Raw genomic sequence first — 25,454 nt, forward strand, 5'->3', positions numbered from 1 at the left:
ATTTTCTGAAGTTTTGAGTGTGGTTTCATTGCTTCTCCAAGTGTAAATCTGTCTCTCCAATTGATATTTCCTACTCCTGATTCTTTAGTAAAAATGCTTCACGGTGCAGCACAATCACATATGTACTTCAGAAGGTTGTGAGCAGAAGGAAACAATGCACACATTGCCACATGCTCACTTCATTCACTAACAGCTGTCTCTTTCTTCCCACAATGAGAAGTCCCTATAAGAACAAATCTGGTCAGGTCATGCTTCCTGGTTGTCAATATAATTTAAAACTTGTATATGTATATGATTTTTTTTTTTAAAAATCCATATATTCTATGGAAAGATAGGTGGGGGAACGCCTCAAATCACTGTTAATTCCTGGCAACTCCCAGCCATTTTCTTGGCAAGATTTCAGAAGTGGTTTGAAATTGCTTCCTTCCTAGGGCTGAGAGACAATGACTGGTTCGAGGTTACCCACCTTAAGGTCGGTCAAGAATTCATGGTCTTCTGGTTTCTTGTCTAGTACCTTAACCACTACACCAATTTGGCTCTCATCCTTCCTATTAATAAGCCTCATGTTTTTGTGCTTTCTCATATCTAGCAACAGGGAAGGAAAAGTTTGCATTTTTTAGTTCATCCAAACTCCACAAGCTGTGATTAATCTTAAGGCTCATTGATTAAATAAAGAAAAATGATTTCATATCTATAGTTTCACTATAGTTATAAGAGCCATGGTGGCACAATGGTTAGAATGCAGCATTGCAAGCAAACTCTGCACACAGCCTAGAGTTCAATCCTGACAGAGCTCAAGGGTGACTCAGCATTCTATCCGTCCGAGGTAGGCAAAATAAGGACCCAGATTATTGGGGACAATATGCTGACATTTGGAAACCACTTAGAGCATGCTGTAAAGCACTATGGAGTGCCATATAAGTCTAAATATTATTGCTATAATTAAAGCATAATTCAGTAAAAATATTCATATGTAGCCACAGCTGGAATGTTTTGGAGAGGTTTTTTTGGGCAAACCTTTATAATGTAAGATTACACTCTATCTCCAAGAAAAATATTGATACCATCCTAAAGAAAAATATTGATGTTGTCTATAAAATAATGGAAATAGGATAACTATTTTTAAAAAGGTATTTTAAAACATGCTGATAGTGGAAAACTTTGAGCCATTTAAAATTTTGGTCAGTAAAACAGGTAAATAATATGCATAACAACAGCAACAACAACTAAGCATTCATCACAATCTCTCTTGTGTATCTGAGGAAAAAAGAAGCAGGATTCTTGTCTCGTGTCGTTTACTGTCCGTAAATGATCTCTAATATGTTTAAGAATGTGATTCTTCATAAAAGCTTTGACATGACAGATGAATCATCTTGAAAGGTAAATGTCAAACGTTACTTAAACTTGATATACTGGTAATACATGACAATGGTACCAGTAAAGTTTAGATCCTGTTTTGATAACTAGACAACCTTCCCATCATTCTTTTTTGCCTTAACACACAGTATTTTTCAATTTAAAAATATCGAGAGCCAAATTCAGAAAACTGGGACCCCTGGAATCCAATCTATTCCTATTCCTAGCCTTGTTTCCTTTAGATTAGGTAAACAGTTATCACGAATGGCATATCCCACCATGGCCTCCTTCCTATTAAGCCTTGCACCTGTCATCCATTCTAAGCCAAGAGGGAGAGTTTTTGTTATCATTTCCTGTAGTGATTTTTCTTTTCAGAAAAAAAAAATGAGAGCAGAAAACAACATTACTTTCCTCAAGATATTTATAGCGTGCATCTGATAAATTCATTTATTAGAGTAAATGAAACTTTGTTTGCAGTGCTCTGATTCATTATTCTGACCATAATAGTTGGGCAAAGGCTTATGTACTGAAGGAAAAAGAACTTGAAAACAACTGAACTGAGAAATGAACAGAGCATGTACAACTAGGAAGAGTCCAGGAAAGTAATAATAACCAAAATCAGGATTCAACAGCTGACATTAAGCTCAAGGTAAATAAGAATAATTTATATCAATGGTTCTAAAACCATGTCTGTTACCTTCTCAAAAACTGACCTTCCCACTATGATCTTTAGGGAAATGCAACTGTTTATTCCATAAGAAATAAAATTTAAATTTAGAAAACACAGACTTGGAGAAAGGAAAATGTACTATGTTTTGCTCTTCTAGTTCTCCCATACTTTTTAAATTACTGCGTTTGGAAAACATTGGCCTCAACATCTAACAATTGTAATCAATAATATTGAATATGGCAAGTTAGCAAAAAAGTTTAAAAAATAATAATTTCTAGAAGAACCACAGTGGCATTTTCCTGAAAAATCATAAAAGTATTTCATTTGTTATAGAATGATCTCTGAATCATTTACATACATAGGTTTATATTCATATAATTACAGTTTCTCTGGACTACAAAAGAATCCTTAAGTATTTACACAAACATATATATCTGGGCTGAATATCTGGGCTGAAAAAAATCAAAATGATCCTGGAAAGAATGAGGGGTATAAAAAAACTCTCTTTGCTTCCATCTAATGTTGGTTCCAGTTTTGAAGCCCAGATATTATAACCTAAACATATATTGTTTGCATATTATTTGAAAATTAATTTAAGGTTGCTTTAATAACCACTACATTCTGAATGGAATCATATGCAGGAAGTCCTCATTTACCAACTGCAATTGGGACCAGCAATTCCATTGCTAAGCAACACAGTTATAAAGTAAAACATCACATGACCACACTTGGTTTACAAAATCAGTTCTGGCTAGGCTTAAGCAAATCACCTGGGATTGTTAAGCACATCACATGACTACAACTTGTGACTTTCTGCAATCTTCCCCATTTACTTTGCTTATTGGAAACTGGTACACACAGACACACACACACACACAATCTGAAATAATGTGCACTAAACTCAATAGAGCTTACTTCTGAGTTAAATATTTCTGGAAATGTTTTCTAATGTCTGTCTTACTAGATCACTTAGTATAAACTACAAAATTATGCACCTTCTTTATAAAGATAAATTATTTATGCCAATTATTGTGATCAGTTGTTTGTTAGATTCTATTAATGTATATAACCTTTAGAGGGAACACAACTTTGAAACACACCAGCAGATAAATATTTTAGATAAAAGGAACTTGCCAGCTTGTTAAACAATATGTAATGTATTAGAATAGAGTCCTACCTTTCTAATTGCAAAAAACAGTCTCTGAAGATATGATTTGTATCTATGATAGCAATCTATAGATACATGGTGAATGATCCAAGGTAAAAGCAATCTTAAGCTTACCTTTTGCATATTTGGCTTGATACAGCGAACAAAGAATGGGTTAGATGTGCTTAATGTTGTCATTAAGGAATGCAGCGAATCCTAAAAAGAGAGAAAGAAAGAAGCAAGGGAAGTGTTAAATTTCCAAATCATCTCAGCAGTTTTCCTAATAATCACAATAGCGTCACCTGCTGGCACAGTGTGCAAACTGAATTATTATTTTCTTACACTTTTTTAAAAATAAACTCTATGACAAAGTAAAATTAATCCTCAGACAGATAAAATCAATTTTGCTACACTATGCGTAATGCGTTTATCCTTATCTGGTGAATGGTGTCAATGGCCTTAAAATTCAGAATTGAATACGTTAAATATTTAAATTAATTCTCACTTATAAAATTTACAGTGCAAAACAATTTTAAATTGCTCCTGATTCTCAAGGGCGGAGATTTTTTTTAACGCAGAGTATATTTGCCCACAGAACTTGCCAAGAATAAAATATCAGATTTTGCTTTATCAAGAGATAAACCTAAAAAAGTCTGCTTTATCTATATGGCAGGCTTACACTTAGAAGGAAGGCTATTGATGATTATGCATGGCATTAAACCAACTAGGAAAACAAAGAGTGAACAACTGGTTTCAGCCAAGAAATAAATATTTTATTTTAAATGATCAGGAAAATATTCTGGAAAAAAACCCATATTCATAGCTGGAGACAACAGTCATTTTTTTTCTTAAAGTGAAAGTGATTTGATAGGAGATTTAGGCAACAATAATTTACAAAACACAATGTCTAGAAAAGCTCAGTGGATGAAAAAAACAACCTTAAATTGTAAGCTGACTGTGGGCTTCCGATGCTTGCTCCCACACTTCAAAGTATCTTGACCGCTGCGGCTTGAAACATGCTCAAATAGGTCATATATGAAATCAAGGCTGAAACAGGAATTTAAATAATGTTTAATTAAGTAATGAAAACAAAGACCCAAAGTAAAGCCTATTATACAAGGACTGTTCTTTCCTTTAAAAATATGGCTGCTTTTTTAAATTGATACTTCCCCACTGCTTGCCTGCTTGAAATGGCTGACAATTCAAAATTGGACACCAAACAGACTAAGGTACTATCATTATTATTATTTCCTCTGAATGTAAGAGATGAATCAAAATAAATATACAATGACCAGAAAAAGACTGCTAGCACATTACAGAGAACACAGCATTTAGATAAGACCATTGCCCTGTCATGCAATATTACATTAAATGTGTAATTTTGTATATTCACATTTTGTATATCCCAAGGGTATTCTTCTCGTGCTTATAAATATTAACTTTACACTACTTCCTTATCTTTACTGAACAGGCACATAGTGTTGAAAGCATATGCCATAATACTTATGTTAGCTTTTAAGAGGCTACAAGTCTCTGCTGTTTTTACTGCAATGGACTAATAAACTAACTAAACCTCTTTGACCCTGTTGATGGGATGACCAAATATTTTTATTTATTTATCAAATTAATTTGCTGCCCATCTCACAGTTCAGGCAACTACAGCAGAAATACAAAAGAATCTGAAGTTCTCCAGGCATTCCTCAACTGTCACTAACATCTAATGTCCAGGCCAATAGTGACAGCTTCTATGAGTTGATTAGTCAGCAAAATCTGGAGGATATGTGTTACTTATCCCTGAAGTACAATTATGTTTTGAATATGGTATTGAGCTTCTGAGGGAAAAGGCACAAACAAAACTAATTTTATGTTTGTTTATTTTAGACAACTAGTTAGAACTAGTGCTCAAGGTACCTTACATTATTTGTGTAAAGAATGTTGTTGTCAGATCTGGAAGCCATCTTTTTCATTGGACCTTCAGGCCTGCCACATTTAGTGCTGTGGGAAACTGGGAGGGGGGAATTGTATGGAGCTGGGAAGATATATAGCCATAATAACATTCCTCTCTCTGGGAATCAAGGACATTCTGCCTTGCACCTGGAGGGGTGTAACTGGGAGGCATCTCTAGTTGGGACGGTGCATTGATTGGGCCATGTGATGGATGTGTGGGTGCTGGGCAGGGATTTGGATTTTTATTTGTGTGGGGAAAACCTGGAAGCTTTCAGATTCGGGGTTTCCCAGATGTGCCAATTTCCCAGATGTGCCAATAGTCTGACATCTCTAATAAAATGGAACTTTGAGGAACCTCAAGACTCGGAGTTTTCTTTTGTTGGGGGTGTTACTTGGAACCCTGACAATTGTGTAATATTTTATTAAAGAGCAAAATGTGGGATTAAAAACAAATGATAAAAGACTCATCTAGATTCTGAATGTTTATAATAAATATTTGTTTTATTCTAATAACCATGAATTTATTAACATCGAACTCTAATATAAAATAACTTCCATTTGGAATACATCTATATTATAGATATTAGGATCCTTTGCAAGAAATTATTTTAACATTTTTGTGTGTCTGCTGTTATATTAGACTCTTCACATGCTGTTATTTCACAAATTATGCTATAGTTATGCGTTTATCTTGTTTGGCATTTGTCTGTCTTGGAAAACCTACCACACTCAGAGGAATAAAGAAGCCTAAACAATAAATATGAAAAGCATATCAGTCAGAGACTCCATTTGCTTTTCAGTTTAGGGTTGCATCTTTAAGAATTAACTCAACATAACTTATAATGTGTAAGCTTTTATCTTTATTGCATTTTTATTTAATTTATATATCTGCATGCCTTTAGACATCTAATTCATTTACCTAAGTTTGCCAAATATTTTATTAAGTGGTTCCACTTTTCATAAACAGAACAATTTTTTTATACATTCCCCCAAAATTCTCACTATCCAAAATTTTGTACTGAAAGTTCTCATGAATTATTGCTAGAATGACATTCAAACGCTACCTTAAGTACGTTTTATGAAATACTCTGAAAAACTTGTGCATGACAAATGCATACATTCCCAATGAAATGCATAACAGATATTGTTTATAGCTGGATTCATCAAATGTGGTCACTCCCTAAATCAAGAAACATTTGGTTCTTTCTTCTGAATATCACTAAGTCAAAATTACGACTGATATCTTTCATGCTTCAGGATATCTTTTAAAATGCCATGTTATTACAGAGAACTGGAAGAAAGGTAAAAATAGTTAAAGTAGAATTTGAATGTCATTCTAGCAAAAAGCCCATTCCCTTGACTTGCAGCATAGCATAATATTGGCAAACCATTCATAAAATTAACTCTATTCCATCATTTAGGAAAGACAAAGGTTTGGCATCTATCTGACTAATCAAAATATATCCAGAAACATAAGCTCCATATGATGGCAAATCTACTATCTTTGTTTTTCTCTTTAGAAATGCAGTACTTTCAAATATATTCTAAAAGAAAAAAAGATAGTTTAAAACTGAATTCTACATTTTTCCCTTCTTTCTCAACCCTCTGTTTTCAACATCTTAACAAGGTCAGGATCTACAATTACACTACTGGCATACCTGCTTTCTCGCAATAAGTTCAGAAGATCATCCCTAAAAGTATCTCTGTTTTTCTCCAAAATTCCTCTTACATCATACTGAACCTGTTTGAAATAGTATAAAAAAGAATAATTTTTAACCTGTCTTATTAACAATTTCTCACAGAGGCACTATCATAAGGAAGAGAAAAATATTTATTTATTAATTTTTATACCATTATTACTTTATAAATAACTGAAGTTGACAAACATACCTAATACTTCTGCTCTTCCTATTTTCCTCACAACAACAACAACTGTGATGTTGGTTGGGCTGAGAATGAGTGAGTGGTCCAAAGTGACTCAACCAGCTTTCTTGCCTAAGGCAGGACTCGAACTTGGTCTCTTTGTTTCTAGCCAGCACCTTAACCACTACACCAAACTGGCTCTCACATAACTCAAAGCTTCTTTTAATTTGTAATTTTGTTGTAAGACAAAATTAAGCTGCTCCTGAAACACTATTTGGAAGAATTTCAAAAAACATAGGAAAGAAAGGTTACCTCTCCAGCATAGTGTTTCACTCCAAAGTTGTGGATAGCAACTCTTGGTTTCACATAAAAAGGATTGTTCTATTGATAAGAAGAACAAAAATAAGTCAAATCTGTTTAATTATAAATAATGAAATATAGAAAAAGGGAAAATCTTCTCTCAAACCATGCTTCTCAGAACTTGCTGAAAGATGATTTTTTTTAAAAAAATCTGCCATGTTTAATTATTAGATTTTTTAAACATTGCTCTAAAACTTAATGGCTATACAGGCACTGTATAAAACTAATTATCTTTCAGGAAATATGTAAATTAAAGATGCATTGACCAAAATATCTTGATGTATTAATTTCAAGCATTAATTAATAGATAAACATTTTAACTTAATAAATAGATTTGTTCAGTGAAAACCAAGAATTTTAACTATCAAAATTTACACTAGCATTGTATTTGAAATTCAGGGAATTTATAAACAAATAAAAAGAACATTACTTACTGCATGCTGAATGTGTAACTTTGCCAACAGGGTGTTATCCGTAGCTTGAGGAAAGTGGCTCTCCTCATTGATCAGAGCCAACAAACCAAGTTTCTAAGCAATCAAGACACAATAAAAGAATATGTTAAGTAGACCCCATATTGTTCGTGTTTCTCTCTCCACCCCTTTCTCTGTCTCTCTGTCTCTGTCTCTTTCTCTCTGTGTTGTGTAAGTGGGATATATATGTATATATCAGTGGTGAAATCTAAAATGTGTTACTACCGGTTCTGTGGGCGTGGCTTGGTGGGGAGGTAATGTGAGTGTGGCCATTTTTTAAAAAACTTCTAAAACCATTTTTTCTACAACCTCTTCAGCGAAGAGGTTGTAAAAAAATGCTTTCAAAAGGCTCTGACGATCCCAGCTGAGTTGCCTGATTGGCAGAGGCTCTTTTTCTTTTAAAAGCCTCTGCCGATCAGGCAACTCAGCTTGGATCGTCACAGGCTTTTAAAAGAAAAAAAGCCTCTGCCGATCAGGCAACTCAGCTGGGATCATCACAGGCTTTTAAAAGTATTTTTTCTACAACCTCTGAAGAGGCTTTTTTTTTTTTTTTACTTTTAAAAGCATTTTTTCAGGTTGTAGAAAAAATGCTTTTAAAAATTTAAAAAAAAGCCTCTGATGATTGCGTGGCTCAGCTGGGCATTGGGGGGGGGGCAGGGATTTTTGCTACTGGTTCTCCAAACCACCCCCCTCCATCGCTACCGGATCGGGTGATCCGGTCCGAACTGGGAGCATTTCACCCCTGGTATATATATTTGTCATATAGTATTATAATTCAATTATGTAGAAAAGGGTCAGGGTTTGGATAGTAACACTGCTTCTATCATCTAATCTGTTTTCATGTATATGTATATGTATGTACAGTATGTACAGTATATATGTATGTATACACACACACACACACACATTCCGTGAAATGGAACAGTAACAGGAAACATGCAGCACTATGACATAAGTGGCACACTATGTATTTTTCAATGTGGGGCAAAGGAAAGGGAACATGGGATTGTTTTTTGTGTCTCCAAGTTCCATATCCGTGTGGTGCGCCATAGTAGTTTTAAGACAACTGTTAAATTACACAGTTGCCTTTGTATCCTCTGGCAGGACAGACTTACTGTTGAACAATTAGAGGAAAATGTACCAGGAAAGACCATGGTACTCTAGATAATAAGTCAATTTAGACATTATAATAAAGGTAAACAAAATGTACTTGATTCTCTTGGTTAAAAAGACAAGGGAGTAAATAAGCATTTTTGTATCAAAAAGAGCTTGGAGGGGGGAACACAACTGTGATCCAGGAACAAATTGAAACCTATGTATTGATAAACAAGAATTAAAAACCTATGATCAGGTGAAATCTGAGGTTCAGTTGTGAAAAAATAATACACTTTTCAAACATTTGACTGATCACATGACATACGCTATAATTTGAGGTAAACAATTATTAGTAAATCAATATTTTCAAAAAAAAAAATTCCTTAAATTTTAGACTAGTTATACATTTACCTTTTCAATAAGATCCAAGCATTCCCCATTATCTGTCCAGTCAATGTCTTTCCACTGGAGTCCTTCTCTAAGAACACCCAAGAAAGAGATTTTATTAAATTGCACAAACTGTTGTCCAAAAGAAAGTTGGATGAAAACATGCATCCTTACAATAATGCTACAATTAATTTTATGGGGAATCAAATCTCTAAAAGAACTAAACTGAGAATGAAAAACAAATGGATTAACGCAAATATTCAAGCTATATTGAATATTATCGGTGAAAATAAATGACATATAACAATTCTTACCTACTATATTCTAATTGCTCTAATGAAAAAATGTGCTTGTTGAAATATTCCTGAAGTTTTTCATTTGCATAGTTAATATTGAACTGTTCAAAACGATTAACCTGGAAAAAGACAAATCATAAGGCAATACTTAGTAACTGACATTCTTAGTCAAGTAATGCAAAAGGAAAAAGAATGATGTTTAAGCATAAAAGCATCAGCTACATATAAATGTTTGGAACATACCTCAAAATTTTCAAATCCAAAAATGTCTAAAATGCCAATGGACTTGAAGTCATCCTTGCCTTTGATTCTGCTGTTGATTTTTTTAATAACCCAGGCAAAGCACTGGGAGTAAAGTGCCATAGCTGCTGAATCTCGACTATCTATAGCCTGGTGGTTGATAATAAAAAGTAGATTATTTTATAACCCAGTGGCAAAATAATGTTTCTAAGAGACATGACAAGCAATGAAATACATATCCCTATACTTTATTACTCCCTTCAGAATTAAGTTTTCCCTCTCATTTTGTTGCTGCTATCCTGAGAATCAATGCTGGCTCTAACCCTAACCCTGCAGTTTTCTTGGCAAGATTTCAGAAGTGATTTGCCATTGATTTCTCCCTAGGGCTGAGAGTGACTGGTGAGATGGCTTTATGCTTAAGACAGGATTAGAATTCATGTTCTGGTTTCTAAACTGATGAACTATTGGTTCTCTTTTTCCCTCCCCTACCTGCTGCCAAATAGATGCACATTTTTCCTATCTTCCTATCCTTGACTTATGACCATAATTGGGATTGGAATCTCAGTCATTGAGGGAAACGATCATTAAGTGAGATGTCCACATGACTGCTTCAATCAATGACTGTAATCTTGGCACTCCTGAGCAGTCATTAAGCAGACTGAGTAAAAGAGCTGCCTGCCAGGAGGATTTCAGCTTTGCAAGGCAGGTAGCTCTTGCTCTCAAATGTTCCTGCAGCCCACCAAAGAAGCTCAGTTCCCCTCTGTGCACACAGGGGAAATCCTTTGAGATACTGCAGAAATAGAGATGAAATCCTGAAGAGTTCATCTCCATTCCTGCTGTTCTCTCCAAAGAATTTCAGCTCCACTCCATCCCCTCCAAACGTAACATTCTTGCCAGCTTCCCCACTGAGTTTCTAGGGAAGCTGACAGAAAAGATTGCAAACAAGGATCACATGATCACAGGGTGCTTGGTAACCATAAATGCTTGGTAACCATAAATGCGAGCCAATTGCCAAATGCCTAAAATGCAGTCATGTGACCACTGTGTGTGTGATATTTACAACAGCCAGAAGTGCTTTACAAGCTGTAAACCACCCTTTCTGAGGCCATTGTAATCTGTAAGGTGTAATCTACCTTCCTGAACAGAGCTGATATTTTTACATGAAACTAAGTCCAATTCACCAGAAGTAGAATGACCTGCCCTAGACTTTAATATAATATTGTCTCTCTGTAAGAGTACCGATGGCAGATTTTTCATTTTAAACATAGTATCTTTTGGGCATGCATACTATTTAGACTAACCACAGTAGAAATAAAATAAAAAATGAGATTTTTCAGAGATCCTAAATACTATACACAAAAACATTCTAAAGTAATTGGATTTTACCTGCTGTATATTAAGAGGTGTTAGAATTTCTTCTCCCCTGAGTATCATTGATCTCTGTGTCAATGCTTCAGTTAGCTGTGTTGAGTCCAGCCCAAGTAACTCTGCAGATCTATTCAGAGCTAAGAACAATAGAGCAACAAATTATAGTAACAGAAAGAGCTACTAAAAATACAGTAGTATTGTTTGGGAAGATAAAAAAAACTTAATAAGCAAATTGCCATTCATAAGTATTACTTTCCATCAACAGAGTCTTTTTCTTATGGAATGCCATTCTCCAAATTATCTAAATTACATTTCAGAGTCAATCCATGCCAATGAAAAACAGATATAGAGGACTGAAGAGATAGGAAGTTAACTGAAACTAATTGTGATTTGTCCTAAGTTCTAATTTAAATTACTCAAAAGTTGAACTAGAAAGATAGGACATAGATATTCATAATTATACTTAGAAAATAGCCATTTTTTCACCTGTTTTGAAGGAGACCTGTGCTCCACCAGCTGTAATAAATTCAATATTGCCAAGATGCAAAATGCCAGCAAGGAGCCTAAGAACATCTCGTACCTCTTCAGTGGTGAACTGCATCACTTCCATTGCCGTCTAGAAAAGACACACAATATGACTGAGCCTTTGAGCTCATTCGTATCACATAATACCATCCAAGTATCTCATTCGTATCATATAATACCATCCAAGTATAAATGAAGAGTCTCAAAAAAATCTCTTCAGAAGGACACGTTTCTCCAAAATTAGCATGGTTTTGGCCACATGAAGCCTTTCCTTATTTCTTGCCACTTCAATGTTGGGTTGCAAGGAGAAGAGATTCAGATCAGAATAAAAACCCATCATCATCAGGCACCATCTGCAAACAATTAAACTAAGAGTACCAAAAACTCTGTAATACAACCCTGAGCTACATATATTCTCTTCTATTGGAAATACCTATGGTTTCCCTTGATGGGACCTTGAAGAGAAAGGATGAAAAAACTGGTCAAACTCACAATGACTTCTTTGAATGCTTCTGTGTCATTGATTGTCTTGTCTGCTACACATCCAGACTGGTTCAGGTAGTGATAGTTCTCAGGTGCAGATAGGTAAAATGCAGCTGAATAGAGGAAAAACATTTCTATCATGTTAAATCTAATATTCAAATTTGCTTAAAATCTACAAGAGAAGTAACAATCAGAATTTGTACAGATTTCTTGGAATAAAGAACTCAGACTTATTCTACACATTGATGATTTTCTGGAGATCAGCATCAAAGTACTGATAGAATTTTCTACAGATGTCCTTACTCCTGACCCCCAACGTCTCAGCAAGACTTTCTCAGTAAAACAGTTTAGAAGTAGGGATTGTAATTGCAATCTACATAAGATTTAAACTCAGGTGGGTTAGTGATTGGAGTCTTCCTGGGAGGTGCCAATTAAATGGGTGCTGGGAACAGTGTTGTCTCTATTGTGATTGGTCTGCCTTGCTTACTTGTTGAGCTGGGTATGATCCAACACCCAGATAGACAACTGATCCAGGCCACACACAGCAACTTCTACAGAGACCCCCAATATTGCTGGAATTGCTGAATTGAAGAAGCCATGCTGGGTCAATGGGTGAAATATATGCATAAAACCTAATCAATACCCTGGCATTAATCTCCAAAGCCTGGAGAACCTGACTACAATGTGTGTATGTACATCAAAGTTTGTTTCAATTATTTTTAATGTTGCTTTATAACTGCACCTGAAGTATGGAAATAGATTAAAATAGGTTGCCCGCCACATAACAACGTGCTTATGGACTTGTTTTATGGACAGTAATTAAGGGACATGTCACTCAATGTCTTGGTAGAATATTATGTGGACACCATAAAGTACACTAGCATATTCTCCTGTCTCCCATTTTACAAAAAAGCTATTTCCTATACTGTTTCTACTCTATTCAATAAATTCTCTGTCCTGCTGCTATTCCCTCATGATTCAGCTTCTTATGTTTAATAGGATTTAGAGCATGGGCAAGAAAGAGTTCAAATTTTCATGATTGTTATCATCATACGAACAAAGAATGTTTTCTGGAAAAAAAAGTTATTTCTTTTGGAAAGAGCCATTGTTTGAATACAAAACCGAGTCCCACCTTTCTTTTCTCCCTCAATCCCTGCCAGCAGGGCATAGAATATATGATAATTTCTCTCTCCTGGATTTTGCCTTACTACTCGATTCTATGAGACAAAACATTTAGAAATATATTGAGCAAAATTTTTTACATTTTTAAACAATTCAAAATATTAGGAAAAAAAACAAATAAGTTACCTTTTCTAATAAATCTTTAGGAGGCATCAAGTGAATAGGTCAAGGAACAAAATGGTTCAGTTGAACTTGTAAAAATTGTAATCTATATATTATTTTTGTTAGTATGTTTATTCAGAAGAATGTTCATTTGTATTAGTTTCCTTTAATTTTAAAAGTTCATTTATTATATATAAATATTAATGACTATCCCTTTATTGGCATCTGAGCTCAATATCTGATGATGAAATATATTTGTAAAAGAATTAAGTAAATTATACAAAAAACAGATCCAGACATAATATGTAAAACACATTCTCTCTCTCTCTCCCTCCCTCCCTCCCTCCCTCTCTCTCTCTCTCACACACACACACATACACACACACACACACACACACACACACACACACACACACACACGTATCTTTTGTTTGCTATGAAGAATTAGTACAGTACTACCAATCGTTCTGGTAATATTTAAAAACCCAGAAAAATATATCCACTTTAAAAGGATTAGTTACTTCCACACTAAGAAGTATTAATAGAAAATAATATCCTCCTAATAGAATTTTTTCCTACTGAGCTAGGCAGCAGGACCAACACAGACTGAAAAAGAGAAACATATCTAGGATTATTTAGAGCAAACCTGGCTCAGATTAATCACTCACTCGCTGACATACTGCACAATAGAATCGAGTGGATTATTTATTTGATTTATAAAACTGAATCTAGAGCTGTATTTTAGCTTTCCCTAGGCAAATGTTGCCATCTAATCATTCAGTTGGAACAGTTTTATTTGGAAGATTAAAACAAATGAGTGATACAAAAAAATAAAAATGTACATTTCCTAATATTTTTTTCAATATAGCTTCCTACATTAAACCATGAGAGAAAAAGAGTTTCTAATATTCTAATGTGTAACTTTGGAAAAAAATAAAATAGTCAAGCTGCCTTGTGTGTGTGTGTGTGTGTGTGTGTGTGTGTGTGTGTGTCTGTACACACACACACACACACACACACAGAGAGCTCATACAACAATTACAAGGCACAGAAAATATAGGATACAGTCTACAATTTTTCCTCCCTGAATATTGCCTTTCTGACAGAAATTTAGCTGAACAAATTTCCCAAAGCGACTAGAGTTGTTGTTGTAAACAGTCTTTGCATTGCCAAATGCTTCCATAATTGGGCTGCAGTAAAAAAAAAAAAGAAAAAAAGAAAAAAGTTATTAAGTGTTTATGAGTCCCATAAAATTATAACAAATCTTATTGATGGAAATATTGTACTCATCCCTGATACTGCTAATAGTTTTGTATTCTATCAGCAAGCAGGCAAGCTTATGCTGAAATAACTTCCTTCAATAAATCTTTATTGTTTTCCTTCAAAAATGCCACAGCACATTATACCTGCTCTCCAAAATTGCTTGTTCAACACTAGCTATTTTCTCCATACAAGAGAGTTCCAGAGAATGCTGGCTTACGGCAGACAAAAACTTGAGAATCAACTTAGTGCTCTCCGTTTTACCAGCACCACTTTCACCACTGGAAGACAAAAAAGAAAACAAGTCTATAGTTAGTCAGACCAAACACTTTATGAAAAGATGGGCATTTGATGGATGTAGATAAATATCTTCTTATGAAAAAGGCTTTTGACCTGGGAGCAGTGAACATCTATGTCATTTTTACAAGCTTTTATATGGTTTTTACACTGTTTATGCTAAACGAATAGGTTTACAGCAAGTCAAGGACAACCTGCATTGTAAGTTCACATCTTAAAACACAGGTTTTAATAACTGCCCTTATCCTAATCAATGGTCCTAAACTATCAGTGAGAGATGCATGGTACCCTGCACAAAAAGAAGTGAGAAAAACAATGTTCAGCAGCAAATATTCCTAAAATAAGCAACTGGACCATGCACCGTCCTGGTGCTACTGCAGGCTATAGATGCAAAGTGCAATGGTGTATCACATGCTAATGCTGATATGTTGTTCTCTTACCCTTTGGCTAAGTTATTCTACATTATTATACACACCATGGGAACCTTTAATTCCAATATGTTGAAAACCTGATTTCTAAATAGCAGTGTGCTTCACAACCAACAGAAAAAAGCAGTGTATTTCAAATAAACTTCATACATAAATCCTTGGGCTTGACTTTTCTGTAAGGTTCTAATCATCAGTGAAGTCATCATATTAACATTTTTATTTTGAGATGACATACTAAATCTTCCCATGAACAGTTGATTCTTTCCAGAATGAAGTTTTTCTTTTGCTTTTGTTGGAAAACAGGAGTGTTTGAAGGTTTTCAAAGGATAGCTAGAGGCAAAAATCCAATACCAGATAAATGCTACCTTGGGTATAATCACTTCATCGGTAAGTTATTTCTTCTTGCTACAACATTCCCCTAAATCTTAGCTGCTTCGGAATTTTAAAAAATCTGAATTATTTTATTTATATCACCTGCCTTGTCCATTAACAACAATCATCATGAGCAACTGCAAGGGACACTGACTATGTACAAGGATAAGACAAAACCTGTATCAAATATGGCACTAGGCTAATAGGAATATCAGTTACCGATACCATCACACATATGTACAAACATCCCTTGCAGTTTATCCCTTCCAGAATATCACCTTCTCTCCTTCCTCTCAGTGTGTTAAGTGAAGCTTGAACCATTTCAAATATCATTGGTCAACCACCTTTATGTTATAAATATATCAACTGTGTATGAGGGGAGAGGGTGATGTAAAGGCAATGGTAATGGCTTAAACTCTGAGGAATTACTCAGTCTTTTATATGTATTTTCAAAAATCAATGAAAATAACACCTTTTGCTCAAATTATTCAAAAGCGCAGAGTAACTTTTCCATTTACACCATATGTTCTGCTGAAAAATACCAAAGAAGGAAATAGTATTACATTTTTATGGCATTTCAGTTGGTTCTAATAAAGGTATTGTCCAACTGTAGATTACACAGTTAGATACCACACAGCAATATATCATAGGACCACACTCCTAATAATTCAGTTGAATAAAATTCAATTAAAAACAACAATCCAATAACATTATAATATAGTCATTAGAGCATGGTCTAAATTCAGCAACAATTAACAAGCAGGTCCACTAGAGGGGGTTTGCTGTCTTTAATGAGCAATGAACCAAATACATAGCTATGATTCCTATGATCTACTTGACTATACTTATAGAAGACCAAGCAAAATAATTATGCTAACATATAGTATAATTATAATCAACCAACCAACCAACCAACCAACCAATTAATTTATTGTAACTGCAACTCTGGAGAGCAAGTACAACAACCCATAATATTTTGGCATAGAATAAATGATATTAACAAACATCCCATTTGTAGCTATAAAATAGTGTGCTATGAAGCCCTGATCAGGATAAGATATTGTATTTCTGTTTGGAAGCAAGCCATGCCAAATTTGAACATCAATGTCTTCAAATCACTGTTTTATTATCTCTTTCATTTTTTAAATAGCCTAGAAAAGTCATAGCCCCTAGAGCAAATTTCTGCCCAAAAGCCTTTTATCCACTAATTTGCAAGCCATAAATGAGCTTTTTTTTTGTTCCTAAGCTTTCAAAATCTTTTGTAAAATAGGTTCAAAACATTGTAGACAATTGAAGTAGTGATTCTTTCTAGCTGCAGCAGCAATCGGCTCAGTCAGAAATGGAGTCAATCAATAACACTGGCAATACCAATTCAGATATGTGAAAGCTCAGAATGCAGTGTATACTCAATCACCTTTATTGTTTGCCCTAAACCTATAGAAAACAATGATGATATACAATCCCTACTGAAGTTTTTTCCCGAACGCCATCACTCTGCTAAACAAACAATTCCTTCAACACTGTCAAACTATTTACTAAATCTGAACTATTAATCTTCTCATCGTTCCCACCACCCATCTCCTTCCACTTATGAGTGTATGACTGTAACTTTGTTGCTTGTATCCTTATGATTTATATTGATATTGATTATTTCCTGATTGCTTATTTGTACCCTATGACTATCATTAAGTGTTGTACCTTATGATTCTTGATGAACGTATCTTTTCTTTTATGTACACTGAGAGCATATGCACCAAGACAAATTCCTTGTGTGTCCAATCACACTTGGCCAATGAAAATGGAGTATTAATGATTATTAATTAATTAATGTGGAATAAAATAATTCACTAATAGGACAACATGGTAGGTTTTATTAACTGGTGCCAAAAATTGGGCTACTGTTGAAAAGATTTTCTGCTCTCCCTGGAAAGATGCATTTGACAGTTTCAACACACCCATCTTTCTCTGGCAACAACATCTGTCTTCTGCTTTTGCCCACACTCTGCAGCAACCTGCCTACATTTAAATCAGTCATTAAAAAATAAAAACCATAAAAATTAGCGTAATCTCTATAGCTATCATCCACAGATGGGTGCTTTCACATCCCAATTCACAGCAGTTTTTGAAAATCAATCTTTATAAAGAACAGGCCGAGCTGCTAATAGTGATGAGAGGTACAGTTGAACATATATGATAAGGATGGTGAAATTAAGAAACTAGAAAATGTTAGCTTCTAGTAATAGCTCAAGTTGCTTTAAAAGCTTTTACAGTTTGGGACTATATTATCTAAAGGGAACAGGTCTTCTTAGGGGTTTGTACCTGTACCTGTATTTGGATAGTGAGATGAATGATATCTAAATGTGATAGACAGAAGACAGATGACATCATCTTGGGTTATCTTGCTCAGTGACTACTCAGGAGATGGCCTTTCTCATGAAAATCTCCCAACTTTGGAATTGCCTCCCCACCCCATCCCCTCAGGGAAGTACATCAAGCAACTGCATTGCCTTTTCAGAACCAGTTGAAATTCTTTTCATCCCCACAGGCATTTGAATATGTTTATTATAAGCTGCCCTGGAAAAATAGTGAAAAGTGGCATAGCATTTTAAACGTACAAATATTTAAACATATCCAATTTAACTCATTTGAAACATTAATACTATTAATGATACAAATGAGATCCCAGAGCTATCACTGCCTCCCAAATAATCCTATCAAAGAAGATACTGGTATGTTAAGACTTTGAGGCAAGGACTCTACAGGAGAAGGATCTCAAAAACTACAATGATGGGCACAACCACACTATCAAAGCCCCAATCTTTTATATATAGGTTTATGTTGCATTTGCATACAGAGAAGTGGGAGATTCACACCTCTTGGCTTTTTATTTTCCCCAGATACCCCAACTTTAAAAGCCAATATTCATTCAATGATCATTTGTCTTCCTGCATCCTATGCAATTCTCTACTGATTTTTGTTTACTGAAATCTAAGGTCTGTATTGATGGAGACCCAGAACACTGAAATAATTATTGAGGCTATAATTGATTAATCTTCTTTTAGATGAGACCCTTTCAAAGCATGGAGTCCAAGGCAACTGTCCCTATCAACCTGCTTTTCCAAAGCCCTATCTATGAGATGCTACTAGTATGAGTGATTGTACATAAAGATCTTTCATGTGTCCTAACACATGTAGGGAACTGAAGTGCAACATTTCATTAATACAATAACTGAAATGTCATATCTCAGAAAACCACGGAACATTAGGATCTAGTGACACACTATTTTCTCCTCATTAAACGAAAGAGTAGGTTAGATTAAACAATAGAGAAAATAAGCAAGCTCAATTAAGGAGATTAAACCAACCAGTACTTTCAAGAATTTCATTATTACTGTTGCTGTTATTTATGAGATTTTTAAAGGTCTTTCTTTGATCAATGTACTTATTCACTAGTGGTGACAAATTAATCTTCTGCACAGCATGACATAACTCAGTACGAAAATCAAAGTGTTCAGAATGAAATGAAGTCTAAATTAATTGACCAAAGTGAACTATATAAAACTAGGAACATATTTTTTATTGAATAACCACATGATATATATTAGATATGAAGATGCTTATCTTCAAGAAGAGATTGGGATCATGCAATAAAACTATACCTCCATGTATTTCATTTTTAAAGAATTAAGCATAATCACAATTCAGCAACAAAAGCTGGAGTAATTCATACATTATTCAAAATACCTGATGAGAACACACTGGTTGTCATGACGTTTCCATAGGCAGCGGTAGCATTCATTAGCAATAGCAAAAATATGAGGTGAACTCTCTCCCAGGTGATGACGGCTGTAGTGCTCTATCGTGGTCTGATCATACAGACCTGGGATAGTTTTATAGGGGTTAACTGAGGCAACAATGGAACCAATGTAAGTCTGAAAGAAAAGAAAATAAGGCACATTTTGGTGATTGGATTAGATATCCTGCTATAATCATTATATTCCTGAATTAAAAAATATATTTGGTAAGGTCTAGCATATACAAGCATAGAAAACCCCCAATTCTGAAGGGGGGGGGGGAAAATCCCAAAAGGTTGGGGATAATTTGATTTCATCAACTAAAAAAACAAACAATTAACATTGTTTGGTAAAAGCAATTCTATGTAGAACTTGTTTTCACTGAATTTTAATAGGGCTCACTCTTCAGTTAAATATGGTAAAATTGCAATCTAGGATTATAAAATGCAGTAGATGTGAGGCACAATCCAGAACCTATTCTGGGATGTTTTCCAGCAGAAGCCTAAGGGCAGGGAAAGGCAATATGTGGGCACTGGTAGGCCTGTGAACATCTTCATTGATTCTTCTCAGACTCCCTGCCCAAAATTTGTTTTTTAAAAAAAAAAAAAAACTTAAATATTTTAATTAAAAATAAATGGGAAAAATTTCAGCCCTTGTTATTTGTGGTCCCATTATTGGTTGTCTTATGTATCTGTGGTAGGAAAATGCACACCAAATCTTGATAACATAGTAAGTGATTTCATGTATCTGCAGCAAATTTGTGTGTTTCTAGTACTTTTCAATATTATCCCTTATCCATGGTCTTATTTGCTGTTCAGCTGGAATTGAATACCACAAATAACAAGGGTCACCTTTATTTATATTTTTGACAAAGCTTTAAGGTATATTATGGGCAAATGAAATCTATTTATTTTGTCAATTTATATTGCCACAGGTGATATGACTTATGGCAGCATACACAATTAAACAAGGAATTTGAACAGCACACACAATACGGCATAAAGCAATTTTAACCAGACTCAATTTACACACACCTCAAGTCAGTCAACCCAATCATGTTCACAAGATCTACCAATCCAAAGCTATACAATAGCCAGGCAAGGGCCATTGATATGTCAAAGGAAATGCTATTCCGTATGATAAGCATGGCAACAAAGCAAGCACATCTCTTGGCTCCCAACATATGAGATTATTTCATTGACAGGATCCAGAGCAAGCTAATCAAAGACAGAAACAGGTGGCCCCATGTTCATAGAGGCTTTTATTGATCATAACCAGCACCTTAAATTGCACCAGCAAGTACCAACGTTACTTCGAAATAATAGTATGTACCTGTAACTACCAGTGCTACTGTTTTTTGGACCAGCTATAGTTTCATGTTTTTAAGGGCAACCCAATGTAGACTGTGTAAGGAAGGTCTCCTAATCCAGGAATGGCCACAATTGGCAACAATTGTGCAAAGTCCCTTCAAGCCATAGCTGCATTGTCCTTCAAGCAGGAATTCTAAGTCTAAGAATAGTCCCAAATTGAATATTCACACTCTCTGGGAGAGTACAATCTCATTTAGAACTAAATATGGAAACTCTCAGTCAGTTAATCTTCTTTCAACTGAAGCAGAATCTTAGGCATAATGTGGACAATCAAGAATTGAGATGTACAACTGGGTAGCATTAGCATGTATATGTTCAACAGGAGCGAGGAGAGAACTGAGCTCTGAGATACCTCACAAAGAAGCGAGGAGAGAACTGAGCCCCGAGATACCTCACAAAGAAACTGTCTTTCCTCTATCAACACTGGCTGAAAGAATCCCTGAAGGAAGGAGAATCACAATAAAATGATGACTCCTATTATTAGGACTCCTATTCTATTCTATGAGGCAGTCCTAATGGGTACTGCAATTGATGACATTAAAGACTGAATTTAAATCCAGATTATTCTTTTTTAAATATCCAGGGTAAAGAGCAAAGAAAGATGGATGTTTCATTTTCTGACCCTTGACAGTCCTGAACAAAGGAGGAACCCAGTGGAGAACTCTTCCAAGAAAATACAAGACAAAATGAAGGAAAATTTCAGTTCAACAGGCCATCTGGAGTGAAGCAGTCTTTATTAACAGCAAATGTTTTTTTTAATCCAAAATTATATTATCTCTCTGTTTTTGTAGTTACATAATTGCTGTTTTTGCATTTGCACGAAGGACATAAGTTATATCAAATATTCATGCACTGATGCCAAACCAAAAGTTTATTCGTTTGCATGGGAAGATAATTGAATGGAAGTCCAAAGAATCGAAGCTGAAGTGGGGCAACGGCTCACATGCCATCAAAGAGGGCGCTGCGTGCCACCACTGGCAAGCGTGCCATAGGTTCACCATCACGGTTATAGACCCTTCATTTAACTTTACAGTTGTCTCAACTTTTCAAATTCTTTAGAACTTTTGTTTTAGACAAACTCTCAAAACCTCTTAAATGCCAAACATATTGAAAAGGTAGTGAGGTTATAACTTTGAATCACTAAAAAGTTTATTTTGATGTTGGCAAAGATACATATCATTAAAAAAAAACCACTTTTTTCAAAAAATACCCAGTGGATGTAAAGAAAGGTCCATCTGGTTCAGGATTTTGGCTGCAACCCAAAAGTACCATTCAACAAATTCTGCATACCCAAGGCTAGTTTGTGTTTTGGAAAAGTATATGCCTAGACACACATGCAAACACACAGAAGCAACATGCCAAATGTGGAATTTCAAAGGCAGTTTATTATATGGTGTTGTAGAAGGGTATGCTTTCTAATGTAAAAATAAAAGTAGTGGTCAGCCAGATTCCTTTAGGAAACCCACAGAACAGCATGGGAATTCAAAGTAATGTCTTGTTTCTGAGTTCCTGCAATCTGTGTCTGAATACAGAGAACAGAAGGTCTGTCTTTAGCAATTTGACCCAATCAATATTGATAAAACAAATTACATTGTAATTTGAGGCACAGTATGTTTGACTTTGTCTCATTCTGTTGCTTCCCATTTTGCAAGCTCATTTTTCTGTGAGCCAAGTAGGTCAGCCACTGAACACAAGTTAGTACAAAAAATATGTAAGGCAGCCCAGCACTTGATAGGCTGTTTCTTCATTTGTATCCTGAAGTGAGTCATAATTTATGGTTGCATACATGCAAGTACCCTTGATTTACCAACACTTCTGTTTGCCTTATGCTTAATTTGTTTACCTAATTTGTAAGGGACAGAGTCCAATTCTCTCCCTAAATTATAAGTTAAGTGTTTGAGGTCAAACATTTTTTCTTAAAAGCAATAGTTTCACATATGATTATATGTTTATAGACGCTTCTACCTATAGTAGTTACATCATTTGTTACAGAAATCTCCAATCATTTAATCAAGTATTGCGTTCTCATAATAAGATGCTGTGCAATATGGCAGGTACAACGTATTAAAAATATTCATCTATAAACAAATTAAATTAATACTATTCAAGAAAAAAATGTCCTTTTCTGCAAAGAGTAAGATGTTTACCTGCTCCCTTCTACACCTGGAACAAATAAATTTCACAAAACAGACTCAAGTAGAAGTGTTGAGAGGAAGGTTTGAAACAAGACTCTAAAGAACCTTTATTCTTATTATACCAGTTTTAACATTTGATTCACTCAGAAGAATTGCCAAAAGGCAATTCAATATGTAAAGGTGCTTATTTCAGAGGAAACACAGAATGGATTTTAAGAAAGTATCTTTATAATTTATTTGAACATTTTGGTGAAATGCAGCACACACACCTGCAAATATATGACAGTCAACTAAATAGCAAACATTGTTGCACACTCAATTTCAAGAGATAGGGCACTGTTGCACAATATGGCCTAGACTGGGGTTCCCAACCCCCGTGCCATGGCCTATTCAGAACCAGTCCGCGGAAGCAGTGGGTGAGCATGCACGCCCAGATGCACTTGTGCAAGCACTGGGCAAATGCAAATGGAGCTGCTACACGTGCACATGCTCGGCCATCACTGGCACTGAACCCCCCCACACAATTGGCCCGCAAAGCTGGAAAGGTTGGGGAAGGCTGGCCTAGACTCATCTTGCTTATTTTCTGCTCTGCATGTACTTTATTAAGTTATTTCCAATTTTTGTTTGTAATACTTTCAGAACTAAAAACTAAGAAATGAAAAAATGGACACCTCTTGCAGCAGAGAATGCACTATCCTCAGATCTGTGTTTTTAATTGCAAAAACTAAAACAAATAAAACATACATGCACACACACACACACAGAGAGAGAGAGAGAGAGAGAGAGAGAGAGAGAGAGAGAGAGAGAGAGAGAGAGAGAGAGAGAGAGAGAGAGAGAGAAGATTTTAAATGAAGCCATGGGATACAAGTCATATATTTAAACCCCTTGATCATTTATATCTGCAAAATTACCTTGATCTAAAAAAAAAAAAAAGCTGAAATATCAACCAGAAGAAAAACACACAGCCTCTACTTTTGTCATAGGTAAATCACCCATCATCCACATTTAATTTTGGCTTCCAAAATATTAAAGGGATTTAAGCTCACTTGTAAATCAGAATTAGTATGCCAAAGCAAGTATCTAGAATATAGATACTTCTAAAACAATATTTAGTAGATTAAGATAACAAAGACTGGAATGTCTAAAATGCTTTTTTGTATTTGGCTAGAAGCCAAAAGAGAATAAAACAATTCATTCTTTCATTTATCATTAATATATAGTCATTAGCTCCCTGAAAGATCTCTCTTGAGAATAAAACTAGACTGAAAAGCATTCCATAATTAGATGGATCAAGTGTTATTAGAAGAGTTTATTGAACCAAAACGAAGATATAAAGCAAATGGAGATCCAATTAAAGTTGATGATAACTGTTCAATATATTATTCTAAAGATGCTAAATGCTAAAACAAGTTTCATTAGTTTTAGGATATAAAACAAGTCATCCAAATACAGAACGCACCTAGAATGTTTAAATAAAATTAGTGCAATGGACCAAACAGCCATAAAAATTAGGAATATATAGAGAAATAGAATGGGCATTGTTTACCATTTGTTCTTCCTTTGATCTAGGCCACCTTTTTCTCTCTCTTCTTCTCTGAACTATCCCTTTACTATCACACTTAGGCCTTGATATCCCTTAAAATGCCTAGAAGAATACATGTGCTAAAAGGCAATGCTTTTGGCTTGATTCACAGAGGAATCATTTGCAAAATTTATTAATCATTTTTATTTTTAGCTCTAACATAAACTTGTTTCAATCACTTTCTTTCATGCTGTTTTGACCTCATTTCAGCTTGTATTTACCCAAACCAGCTGACAGTCTGCAATCTGTGGGAAACAAATAGATTCGGAGCCAATTCTTAACACCATAATTAGACTGCCCTTGCCTTTAACTATATTGCATATGTACTTATGTGGTTTTAAGTTCTCTTTCCCCCAAAATTTTCGGTGTAAAGTGCAACTATCCCATGAAAGAGTAACTTCTACAGTACTTTTCAGACATACTGTCCTTGATAAAGCAAGCCACGTAACTACCAAACCACTGGCACATCTAATTTTGGAACCAGGCTTTTGAATGCCAAAAAAAATTACAGTCTTTACCTTATGATGTAGACAAGTTTCTTTATTTTAGATGAAGCATCTCAAATAACAGTCTTAGCAATTTATATTTTCAAGCCTAGGAACTACATATCAGAGTAGCATTTAAATATTGTCCCTGGAAATCTAACCATCAAATAACAAGAACAGTACTGATCTAGTATGTGAACATAAGATGCCACTCTATGCCACTCTGGGCTTGAAAGAAAT

The 25,454-nt window shown here is 35.0% G+C and overlaps 1 protein-coding gene across 1 annotated transcript in view; it reads right to left on the reverse strand.

The window, feature by feature from the left end:
• MYO10 (myosin X) overlaps positions 1 to 25,454 on the reverse strand; it is a 135,207-nt gene that overhangs the window by 57,503 nt on the left and 52,250 nt on the right. Inside the window, exons 4-19 of the mRNA XM_034411906.2 lie at positions 19,593 to 19,780; positions 14,898 to 15,032; positions 14,557 to 14,681; positions 13,516 to 13,529; positions 13,340 to 13,424; positions 12,217 to 12,320; positions 11,686 to 11,815; positions 11,218 to 11,336; positions 9,835 to 9,981; positions 9,610 to 9,710; positions 9,320 to 9,386; positions 7,778 to 7,870; positions 7,296 to 7,364; positions 6,779 to 6,861; positions 4,112 to 4,220; positions 3,309 to 3,389 (exon numbers count right to left, since the gene is read on the reverse strand). Coding sequence (XP_034267797.2) covers positions 3,309 to 3,389; positions 4,112 to 4,220; positions 6,779 to 6,861; positions 7,296 to 7,364; positions 7,778 to 7,870; positions 9,320 to 9,386; positions 9,610 to 9,710; positions 9,835 to 9,981; positions 11,218 to 11,336; positions 11,686 to 11,815; positions 12,217 to 12,320; positions 13,340 to 13,424; positions 13,516 to 13,529; positions 14,557 to 14,681; positions 14,898 to 15,032; positions 19,593 to 19,780 — 1,650 coding nt within the window. The remainder of the gene's footprint in view (positions 1 to 3,308; positions 3,390 to 4,111; positions 4,221 to 6,778; positions 6,862 to 7,295; positions 7,365 to 7,777; positions 7,871 to 9,319; positions 9,387 to 9,609; positions 9,711 to 9,834; positions 9,982 to 11,217; positions 11,337 to 11,685; positions 11,816 to 12,216; positions 12,321 to 13,339; positions 13,425 to 13,515; positions 13,530 to 14,556; positions 14,682 to 14,897; positions 15,033 to 19,592; positions 19,781 to 25,454) is intronic.

The sequence above is a fragment of the Pantherophis guttatus genome, chromosome 3 (assembly GCF_059756535.1).
Source record: "Pantherophis guttatus breed Tessera chromosome 3, ASM5975653v1, whole genome shotgun sequence".
In the NCBI taxonomy this organism is placed as follows: domain Eukaryota; kingdom Metazoa; phylum Chordata; class Lepidosauria; order Squamata; family Colubridae; genus Pantherophis; species Pantherophis guttatus.